Source organism: Lithobates pipiens, unplaced genomic scaffold, assembly GCF_037356315.1.
Source record: "Lithobates pipiens isolate NorthernLeopardFrog02 unplaced genomic scaffold, aLitPip1_a1.2 Scaffold_16, whole genome shotgun sequence".
Classification (NCBI taxonomy): domain Eukaryota; kingdom Metazoa; phylum Chordata; class Amphibia; order Anura; family Ranidae; genus Lithobates; species Lithobates pipiens.
The window spans coordinates 451,328,509-451,340,905 of NW_027507748.1; the positions used below are offsets into that span (position 1 = coordinate 451,328,509).

Here is a 12,397-nt window from a genome sequence, read left to right on the forward strand (position 1 = left end):
TTGAGATTTAACATCAATTATTTAACAGTGATATATGGTACACAATATTTTTATTTAAAAAACCTCTCTTATCTACATTAAGTACACATAACGCTACTTCATGAATGAATGAGCTGCCTTCACGGTCTTCTGTCCACACTGGTGCTAACTTTGTTCCATACCAGCCATTAGCGATAAAGCTAAAGACTCCACTGTAACAAAATTACAGAAGTAAATTTTTTTTTAAACATGTCACCAATACATTGACATAGCTTTTATTTTTTTTATCATATTTTGAAAACAGCTAGATAATGTTGGTCTTCTGTGGGGATTACTGGAGATAGGTCAACTGCATGTTGTAGGATATCACTGCGCAATATGCTACTTCGCTTTAAAAGGAACTGAACTCTAGAAGCTGTGTCCATAAAAAGGCAGGCAGAGGGCAAAGGACTTCTCACTAGTATTTCTTGTGATCATCCTGCAGCTGACCTTTCTCCATAAAGGACTTACAATACCGTGTTCTGTGACATTTCTCTGTGTGAAGGCAGGGTTTTGCTTCCTCATTTCTGAGCCTCCAGCAAAAACAGTGATGAGCACAGCAGTGACATGACCAAATCTCACTCCCCATGAAGCTGGCAATAGACTATTTTTTTCAGCCAGTCTGAATGAAAGATTCTTCCATGCACACAAATGAGGAGCCACAGATCAAGAAAAGTTTTCCAGCATGTCTCTCTTCGAAGGAAGTCGTTCAATTGACTTCTGTCTAGTAGGGGCAGCCATTCCCCAGATGCCTGCTGAACTGGCAAAATTTTGATCAGAGTATGGACAGCTTTAGACTAGCATTAAGAGACAGCAGTGCCTCAGATCTCTAATTACAGATATACAGCTATGACACTATGGGTAGAGGAGTGCTTAAGCACCCTCACATATAAAGGCGCTGCTTTTTTCGTGAGGAATCCACGAAAAAAAATAAATAAATAAATAAGGTAAATTTTCAAGATACTACTTATGCCGCGTACACACGGGCGGACTGTATGGCGTACTTAGTTCGTCATACAATCCGACGGACAGTCCGTCGTACTTTCGACTGAACGGACTTGACCACACACGGATGCACAAACAGTCCGTCGAAAGCTTGTGCGATGACGTGTACAGCACGTACGACGGGACTAGAAATAGGAAGTCCAATACACAGCAAAGCACCCTTCCGCCATGTAAATCCTTTCTGGGCATGCGCCATTCTTAGTCCGTTGAACTAGCATACTGACGAGCGGATTGTCCGCTGAAACCAAAGTACGACGGACAGAATTTCGAAAAATCCGAAATTCTTAGTACGCCGGACTGCACGCTGAAAAAGTCAGCTGAAGCCCACACACGAGCGGACTGTCCGCTGAAATGTGTTTCGACGGACTAAGTACGCCATACAGTCCGCCCGTGTGCACGCGGCATTAGGAACCTTTAAGATTTCTAGTCATTCCCTATATCTCCCTCAAATCTTTATCCTTTGTTCAGGAAATCTGCTTAAACATTTACGTACTTGTCCTTGAACTTAATGTTATAAAATCCTCATTTAACTATAGTAGTTTCTGAAAATTACGTAATTTCAGAAGAGTGGCCCTTGAAATGACAAACGTTTATTGCTTTAAATAGATCAATGTATGTTTTATGACAAATACTAAAATATAGCAATTACTGTGTAACAGGCAAAACACAGGTCAGTGTTAAAATAGTAAATGAAATTGCTTGCTCAAATAGGTGAAACATTAGCTGTAACAATAAATACTGACAAAAAAAAAAAAAATGACTCTAATAGTGCAGTTCCTATGGGTAACACTGCCTGGAGAATCTGTCCCTAACACAACCATGTATCTACCCAGACGCTAACCCATGGGTGCTCAACCTGTGGCCCTCCAGCTGTTGCACAGCAACAAGTCCCATCATGCCTCTGCCTTTAGGAGTTATGCTTGTAACTCTCAGCCTTGCATTGCCTCATGGGACTTGTAGTTTCGCAACAGCTGGAGGGCCACAGGTTAATCACCCATGCCCTAACGCAGGGGTATTAAATTAAAATTTATGAAGGTCCAGTCAGTAAAATTTTCTTCCAGCCGGAGGTCTGAATCATATGTTGGACTCTCAATGGCACCTCTGCACAATGGAAAACGTGGTGTGTTTTTCCGAGTGCCACAGTACAATGCAGCTCGGTATGGTGCAATTTATAAACAAAAAAATTAAAAAAAGGGTCATGGACTTCTTTTTCTGTGTTTCTGCTTATAAGGCTACCTACACACAACATAGTACGCAATAATGTGAACCTAGCCTCAGATCCTTCTCATCACAATCCTTTTATTACATCAGTGCTCTCAGTCCCCTTGGACATCACCCCCCCTTTCACATTACAGTTCTCAGCTGCCCTCCACATTCTTGTCCTCTGCCCCCCTTTATGCTACCTTCCTACTTCAAATTGCAGTTCCTAACACCCTTCATATCACTCCCCTTTACATTCCTGTCCTCGCCCCCTTTATAGTACCCCTCCTTCACATTGCAGTCCCCAGACTCCCCTTCACATTCCTGTCCTCACCCCCTTTATAGCACCACCTTTAGATTCATGTGCTCATCCCCTTTATAGCACCCCTTCACATTCCTGTGCATACCCCCTTCACATTCCTGCCCTCACACCCTTTATAGCACCCCCCAATTCACATTCCTGTCCTCACCCCCTTTATAGCACCCCCATTACATTGCAGTCCCCAGGCCCCCTCTTCACATTTCTGTCTGTCCTCACTCCCTTTATAGCACCCCTTGACATTTCTCTGCTCACCCCCTTTTTTAGAACCTCCTTTGACATTCCTATGCTCACTCTCTTTTTTAGAACACCCCCCCCCCCTTCACACTGAATTACCCAGAGCCCCTTCACATTCCTATCGTCACCCCCTTGTAGATCCCCAACCCCCTTTATGTCACTCCCTTCACATTCCTGCCCTGCCCCCCCTTTTATATCACCCCTCCTCCTTCATATTAAAGTTGTGGATCCTCACTTTACATCCCGCATAGCTTCCTCCATCCTTCATAACAGTAACAGTGCTTGCTTCCCTGTCCTACCTTACACAGGGCGGAGGGTAGGAGGCACACCAGTTGACATCGGAAGCAGCTGACGTCGGAAGTGCAGCAAAGTGATGGAGGGAGGGTGGGAACTTCCCCAGTTAACCGATTGGTTGCTAGAATGCAGGGTGGTCCAGCCCCACCCTCCGTCCATCGCTGTGCTGCACTTCAGATGTCAGATCTGCAAAGACAACAGAGCTAGTGGTGGCAGAGCCTAAATGGCACAACCATGGCGAGGTTGGACAGAACAATGACTCGGCCTGGACTCGACCCGTGGTCTGCCATTTACTGTGGCCTGCCCTAACACATAAAATGTAAAATGTACCCCAAGGCTCCTTTCAAACCATGCAACTGCAACAGAGCGCACAAGCTTTTCAATGCGTTCTCATGTGAGGGGAAGCCTATTCATTTCAATGGGCTGCCCTAAGCACAGAAAAGATACAAAAGTCGCCCCTGACCCATTTGCAAAAATTGCACTGCATGGGAACGCATGGTTCTGCCGAGCATCTGCTAAAGGGCAGATTGTTTCTGTGAGCTTTAGATGTTTCTGACATGCAGTGTGTGTGTGAACCTCCCTAAACCTAACCTTAATCCCCACCTTAACCCCATGATACTCACATATTTTAAGCTCCAGCCTCACCAATTAAATATTGCTGTGCTTTATCTTCCTCTCGCTACAGAAATTCTACCTTCATTTTTGTTTTTTCCCACTGAAATCCACACAGAAGGAGTGCAGATCTGCCCTTCAGGTTATACTTACTGGGTAATTGCCTGGCATCATCCAGCCCCTTCCTCAGCAGCCTGGCTGCCAATTACACAACCCCCTGCAGTCTAGATCCCTGTAGTAACGGACACAGACCATGCTATGTAATGCTCACACTAATTTATGGAGTCACAAAAATGATTCTATCTTCTACATGCATTAAGGTATTTGGCGGCAGGACACATCAGCAAAATCAATCACCCACTCATTAAAATCTAAAGCTGACCACTGTTGCAATCTGGATGGAATTGAATTGATAGTTTAGGTAGGACCTCATAACTTTGATAACAGAGGAAAGGAGATTGTACAATCAGTTTGCAACATTAAGGTTGAGCTTAACAGGATGTTGACCTTGAAAACGACTGATCTGAAAAATTCTGTCATAGAAGATGAATGTAAAAACGGTGATTATATGTATGCAGCAGTTTAACAACTTTTTGACAAAAATTATAACTCTTATGGTTATAATGAACACAAGGTGTGTGCATATTAGCAATGTACTTACAGTGTGGAAATGATCCTCTACAGACTGCTTTATTTAATACTTTGACAAGAAATTTGTGGCAGTTTGTAAAGTCAGATTCCATCTTCACAATAGATTCTGCCCTGGGATAATAATAAAAAAATAAAAATAAAAAAAAATCAGCTGTTACAGAAAATCTTTACAACCAGCAACTTTTGCAGCTAGTAGGTTTCTTCCAAACCGTTCATCATGAAAACATGCTAAACTTTTTAAAAGACTGTATATTGTAGCAAAATAGATTACACAAAATTACCTTCCCATACTAGTCTGAAACAGAAAACATCCAGCTGCATATATTATTGTACTTCGCATACTGAATAAGGGGTCAGTACTTGAAATGTTCTAGACTAAAATCTGACCACTGGTTATCACAGCAATGAGTTGGACATTTTGGTTGTGATTGTATTACTTACTATACTACCATATTACAATTCTTTCTATTTTTTATTATACAGTATGATTCTCATTGAAGGCAACCTGTCATCACCCTCTCAATAGACATCTTGTGATTGAAAAACTGAAAGAACCGAGAGGAAAATTGTCAGCTGAACGGGAGTTACATCCAATCAATCACACACCATCTTTATCTTTCATGGCCTATAAAAGTAGTTGCCCCTGTCATTTATTATAGGCATGTGAGAGATCACAGATCTGTAATAAAGCAGAAACTAAAAAAGAAAAGCCATTAACTAAGCTGTGACAGGTTGTATTCTTTCATAGGCAGTTAAGGTGGGACAATCCGAAGGTACGCTTTTATTTTTTTATTATCCAATGAATTGACAGAGCATTGCATAAAATATTTGGGCTTTAAACTTAAAAGTGTTTCTAAAGCCTAAGCTTTTTTTTTACCCCAATGCATTCTATGAATGAAGGCAAAAAAAATCCCAAAACCTTGTCCCCCCCCCCCCCCCTCCATCCCTAAACGCTTAAATGCCTCCTTCTCACTGATCCAGTCCTGTCCCTGGCTGCATCGCTGCTTCTTCTCTTCCTATTTTCACAGGACATGCTGAGAGCAGTTGCTGTTAGTCAAATCCTGTGAGGAGGAAGCAGCGGGCATGGGTTAGCCATGCTGGGTGTGTCTATGGATGTACACAACATGGCTCGGAATTGCACCCGCAAAGCTGCCCCCTCAGCACACAACTTGCTGAGGGGGCACTGGTAAGAAGAGAGGGCGGGCGAGCCTTGCTCTATGGATGCACACAGCCTGGCTTGGGAATTGCGCCCACACAGCTGTCCCCCTTAGCACACTCCTTGCCGGGGGGCACTTTTGGGAAGAAGGGGGGGGGGTGTGGAGACTCCAGAAGAGGAGGTAGACAACTACTCTGTGTAATACCATTGCACATAAGTATAACATCTTTTTTAAATAAAATGTGCCTTTACAATCACTTTAAAAGTTGTACATGTGATTCTATATGAATACTTATTAAAAAAAACACACATCAACAAGTGCAGTTATGCACCGATTCATTAGTGGTTAAATGTATTTTTAAATGCAACCAATGTGCAAGTACATGCATTGGTCATGATATTGGTATTTTGTGGTCCCCAGCACTGCAGACTGATACAGGAAAGGGTAGAACTAAGAGCCAATGAGTTGTGAGCAGTACATGTGCTGAAAAGAAATATGATGAGGAGAAAACAGGAGGAACCGTGAACTATTACAGCTTTTGTACAATCCTTTCACAGGCTAAGGGCAGGAAGTTGACCTATCTGTATTTCTTAACTACAACACATATATGTCAGGTCACCAGTCTGTCTGCGCTATATGGTAAAACCGTGTAAAATCTCAGGAGTGGATGGACACACACACACACACACACACACACTTTGGCAGGTAAGCAGCTCTCAAATTTGTACATAAACAAAGCAAAATGGAAGTCGCGCACACCTAGCTTAGGTCTGAGGAAGGGGGTGCGCCCCCCGAAACACGTCAGCCTTTACCCCTTGATGCGTTACAGCACGTGTCCCCACTATTCTACACTGTGTGGTTTTATGACTCATTGAGAGTTGCACTTTGTGAGTACCCATTTTTTACCGATTTTCCTATTAAATAAATATAATACATCTAGGTGTGCATTCCTTCCATTTTACTTTGTTTTTGCAGTTGTCATCAGATTACCCCATCTGAGAAGGGCAGCATCCACCTAGTCTTGGAATGATGCCCTTGTTGCTCTTTACCATAGAAGACCTCTCAGCACTGGAAGGGACTGTCTTTTTGTTTAGCTCTCATATTTGTTTCTCATCTGAATATTTAACCATAAGCCTGGTGTTTATAAATATTGTAAGACAGCAAATGTAGCCTTACTTACTTCCAAGCTCCTAAACCAGCATGCCATCGATCAGCAAACATCAGAACAACATTCATCACTTTCATTATTGCTTCTTTTACAGAGCTCACCTAAAAAAAAAAATACATTTTAATAATTGAGCGATATTCACTCCAGTGTTTGTGAAAAGTCATATATATCTCAAATCAGGCAAACACAAATATGGCTGGCTATCGATCAGCATTCACATACTGTATATGGGTTTTGCTCTATTTTTAGGCTAAGTTCACCTTTAGGAAAAATAAACATGCCTACATGAAATATACTTAAAGCAATAGGAAAGCCTTGTTTTATTTCTTAGTTTTTTAAATAACAAACATGGTATACTTACCTGCTCTGTACAGTGGTTTTGCACAGAGCAGCCTGGATCCTCCTCTTCTCAGGTCCCACGCCAGTGTTCCTGGCCCCTCCCTTATGGCGGATGAGCTCACAGCAGGGAGCTTGCTGTGGGGGCACCCAAGCAGGTGTGTTCTTTAACCACGGCACTGTATGTCCTTTCACACACAAAGTTGTGGCCCCGCCCAGCCCCCTCTGTCTCCCGATTGGCTCACTGGCCGTGACTGACAGCAGTGGGAGCCAATGGCTCCCACAAGTGACAAAAGCCAATCCGGAGTGCGAGACCCTAGAGAGGCAAGGCTCTCGTAGACATCTCAGGATCGGGAAGGGGCACAGGCAAGTCTTTGCAGGGGCTTCTGCACACAGAAGGTTTTTTACCTTCATGCATAGAACCTTGTGCCTTTACAACCACTTTAAGAGCTAAATTCACATTGAGCAATGCTGTACACCCAGACGAACTAGTGAGGCAGTTGTTGAGCCCAATGGAGATCTGCTAGTCTGTATAGGGAGAAAAGTTGATAAGTGAGAAAACGGGGAGGGGGCAGGGAATAAAAACTTCAGTTAGTAGCCCCTGAACACCATCTCTTGCACCAAGGCATCTGGAACGTCCAAGCGTCTGCAAAGGCCCCCTCACTTTGTAAAAAAGGGCTGCACTGAGGTGGGGGAGGCTTGTCTGAGATTTTTCCAGACTTCGTAACTGAAACAGAGGCAAGTGTAAGGCCCTTCCTGACTAGCCATGCAATGTCAAGTCCAGTGAGGTTCAGAGCACAGGTAGAACCTTCAGCTGCAGCGTAGAGAAAAAGCTTGATTGAAGAAAACAGTACTATTGAAATAATAGGTCAGTCGCTACAACAGCAGAGCTGCAGCAAAGATATCCACCCTCCTCCTCCTGGCTCACATTTATTTCTCATCTTTCAAACCTCCTGTAGGCAGCGGTACAATTCTTTTCTTGAATAAACTACAAAACCGGTCATTCTATCCTGCGTATAATGCCCTGTCTAGTTCTGTTTACATCTCACTAGACTACAGCAATTAAGTCTGAATATCATCTTTCCATTCCGCACACTGCAAGAAAACCACAAACAGCCTAGTGTAGACATTTTTGGATATATCCAGATCAAGCACTTTGACATCTTTTTTTATACCCGCAGTCCTCTCATGATCAACTCACTTCTTTCGCATGCACACTGAAGATACTCACATCACAGGACTCATCTCAAGATTTTACAGGCAAATACCAAACAAGCTTTACGCATGCCCTCCCACATATTTAGATAAATGGGCAGCTGATCTCGAAGTTGAAGGTTGGTCCAAAATATGGACCATGACTAAATCCGGCTCACAGAGGGTGTCTGTTTTGAAAACAGTCTACAAATCACTATCCTAATGGTACCTGGTTACTGCCAGAAATGCTGAATTTGTTAATTCATTTCCACCCAACTGTTTTAGAGACTGCAACGCGCGCGATAGGTACTTACATACACATCTGGTGGACTTATCCAGTAATCACCCTACTTGAAAAGCCTTTCTCTCCAGACTTAACCATTGCAATACTCAATAAGCAAGCCCCCCCCCCCCCCCGATATCACAAAAGCACAATTCCAATTTCTGTTTCAGGTTATAACCACAGCTAAGCAAACAGTAGCAAAAGCCCAGAGAACCCCAGAAATTAAACTCACTGAAACAAAAACTGGATCACCCAGGCCATGATTCACTGCAAAACTGAAGGCATCTTTTGGGACTGTACCCCCACATTTACTAAAACACTGCAGTCAAGCCTAACCTATTCACTTCCTCCTGGTTTTAATTCCTGTCCGTTGGAACCATGAACACCACATATTCTCTCCAAACACATCATACACCTTTCCCAAACGCCTAATAGAGCCCTCGGAAATGACCTCCCTTACCCCTAATTGCAAACTTCCCCCCTTCTCTCTAACCATCACTCATTCACCCTTTTATATATACTATAACCCTAGTGTCTCCACTATGTATTCCTAATCTACTGCTTTTTTGTTTTGTTTTATTATTCAAACAGTTACACACTATATTGGGATTGTAGTTCCACATTGTACTGCATTGCTTTCTTTGAATCACATGTCATCTTTATAGACCCAATGCCTCACAATTTAAAACAGTCTCCTATATTTGATTGCATCTGTAAGCTGTTACATTTTTTAATAAAAAATGATTGCATGAGAAAAAGAAAAAAAACAATGGTATGAGGGACTAAAATCAGCTGCTACTGACAGAACGGGTCATACGAGTAACTTTTTTGCCCACAGTTCCATTTTCACAGTCTATGGCCTTCCCCTAGTTACAATTCTATAAACTTTTATATCTCCATTCTTGCTGCTTAACCCTCACAGGACATCAGTGTCCGTTTATGGAGCAGTGAAATCTATTCACTGCTTCATTCTCCGGCATTCACAGAGGAGATCTTTCTCCTCTGTGTGCCTGTTTATGAAGCGGAGTAGATTGCTTCACCTTCGGAGGAGTGACCCAACACTGGAGAATGGCCCCGAATACTGGAATCTCGTGAGACTTTACGAGATTACTGTACTATAAATTCACAGAAACACTGAGATGTCAGATTATTAAGCAGTGATAAATTATCACTGCTCAATAAACTGACAGACGGTGTGGTTAATGCTAGTAAAATAAAGAGTCACCCTACATTATTTATATTTATTTATATATATATATATATATATATATATATATATATATATATATATATATATATATATATATATATACACATACATACATACATACATATACACACACATACACACATTATATACATATGTGTACACACACACACACACACACACACACATTATATATACCTTATACATACATATACACACACACAAACATGACAGGGGGACATGGTTACAGTGTTGGGTGGTCTGAATGAGGTATAAGGAAGTTAAAAATCTTCCTCTTCCCCCTCAGATCTCCCCAGTTTCTCTCTTCACTCCCCGATTCGCCACCTCTGAGTTGGTGAATCGGGGAGTGCGAATTCTGACACAGATCGCCAGTGAAGCGCTCAGAATGCAGCTTCATAAACTGGGTGTTACTGTGTCAGTCTATGAGAATTCTCCATGTGCTGAGATAATCGGCGGGAGAACATATTCAAATACTTCTCCCCCGATTATCTCTGGTTCATAAACTGTTTATGGGCTGTGATCAGCGGCGATCCTCTGGCTCACCGCTGATCACTGCTTCATAAACGGACACCATCGTCACAATAGCTTTCCTTCTCATACAATTTTTCTGCTTTGTAAATTGATTTCAACTTCTGCAAATAGTGAATATTTTTTTCAGCAATTTTACAGTTAAGCTCGAGAATACCCATGCTATTCACCTTCTGACAAACTAGGAGTCCCTGTAAAAGTACCTTTGTGTAGTAAGCTTTCGCAAAGAACAATTTACCTATTTTATGCATTTACTTAGCACTAATAAATTCTATAAAAAAAATTTACACAGCACAGGTATTCCTGCCCCTCAACAAATCTCATCTTTAAAAAAAGAATTGTGTGCAAACTTAAGAGACCACACAAGCAAATAAGTCCATCCACTGTGCTGCCTTTAATAATCAGGTGGTCTTGGTGCAATCTTGGTTAAAATCAGAAGAAGGAATATGAAGTAACAGAGGCAACATACTTGCTGTGAGTACATAGCTCCTAATGCCTCCATGTAAAAAATGAAAGAAATAAAAATCAATCCGTGCCTTCATACCTTTTCCCTTAAAAGACAGCGGTCATGAATTGTAGAAAGATATCTATAATGAATTTTAATCAACTGATCAAGATCTTTTGCTTCTTCCACTTGATGCTGGAACTCCAAACCTGTACTGTGAAGGATCTAATGAAAAGAAAACCTTTATTATACACATTAGCTTTGTTCTGAAAAGAACCTAGAGAAATCAGGTTAAAAATTAAATTTCAAAATCACAGAGATGCCATTACAAGGCTACCACACCCTACCTATCCTATGGCTCTAACTGCCCTGTTATGCCGCGTACACACGACCAGACTTATGTCCGACAGACTTTCGAAGGAGTTCTGCCGGAGTTCTGACAGAGTTCTGACGGACTTTCCGAATGAGCGGACTTAGCCACACACAATCACACCAAACTCCGACGGATTCAAACGTGATGACGCACGACTGGACTAGAATAAGGAAGTTCATAGCCAGTAGCCAATAGCTGCCGTAGCGTTGGTTTTAGTCCGTCGGAATAGCATACACACGAGCGAATTTTTCGGTAGGAACTGGGTCCGGCAGAGTTCTGGCGGAAAAATTTGAAGCATGTTCCATTTATAAAGTCTGTCAGACTTTTGCGAATCAAAAGTCCGTTGCAGCCCACACACGATCGAATAGTCTGCCGGAATCATTCCGTCAGACTTTGGATGTTGAAAAGTCCGCTCGTGTGTACGGGGCTTTAGTGAAAACTCTGTATTTTAATCTTTTAGATTTCCCAGAATTTTAGACTATGAATTAATAATTGATATTAAATAAATGCCACACAATTTCTTAGCACTCACAGAAGCCTTACCCCTATCCACTGGGTCCTGAAAGGAAGTTGTCAGCACAGAATCATACAGGAAGTTGAAAAGGAACTCTGAAAGCTGTACCCTAGTATTGCCTGTGGCCTCCATGCAACTGATACGTTCCAGTTGCTGTCTTACCAGGCCTTGTACTGCATCATGTCTCTGTAAGAATACCCACATAGGAGAACAGTGAGTAGCACAACATGAGAATACATTATAGTGTTCAGGGCACTGCTTAGCAGAATTTAAATTTCTAGATGCTTTATGTTCAGGTCCAATTAGTAGTTAATTTGAGGATCCTGCTGAATTTTGCTGCAAGGATTTAAATATTTTACACTAATTATAACCTAAATTTCCAAGTTTGGGAGTATGGGAATAGCAAAGTGTCCTCCTTAAAGTTCCATTTAAAACAACCCCGTTTTATCTCTGACAGATCTAAAACTGAAGTCATTCTGTGAAAAAAGAAGAAAAATACTTACCTGTTCAAATGGTGGAGACTCCAATCTTTGCTCCTTACAGTTATGGCCTGTAGCAGAATCTTCACATTCAACTCTTCCAGGTGCGTCAGATACATGGTACTCCGCAGCACCCTGTGATCCTTATCACAGGCCCCTCTACATCACTACTGTATCCTGTAAAAATGTAGGCGCTGGCCAGTGGAACCACAGAATGTAGTGGGGGACCAAGTATATGATATGATATCTTTAAAAATTAAATATTAGCAGTGGTCTTAACTATTCCAAAGAGTGAAGATTAGAGTCTCCATCAGGCAAGTAAGTAATAATCTTTAACAGAATGATCTCCGATTGAT

The 12,397-nt window shown here is 41.9% G+C and overlaps 1 protein-coding gene across 1 annotated transcript in view; it reads right to left on the minus strand.

The window, feature by feature from the left end:
* The window catches only part of TUBGCP5 (tubulin gamma complex component 5), a 61,469-nt gene continuing 49,072 nt past the window's right edge, over window positions 1-12,397 (minus strand). The window contains exons 20-23 of the mRNA XM_077482797.1: window positions 10,775-10,900; window positions 6,674-6,762; window positions 4,347-4,447; window positions 1-191 (exon numbers count right to left, since the gene is read on the minus strand). Of these exons, the coding sequence (XP_077338923.1) occupies window positions 145-191; window positions 4,347-4,447; window positions 6,674-6,762; window positions 10,775-10,900 (363 nt within the window). The 3' untranslated portion in view covers window positions 1-144. The remainder of the gene's footprint in view (window positions 192-4,346; window positions 4,448-6,673; window positions 6,763-10,774; window positions 10,901-12,397) is intronic.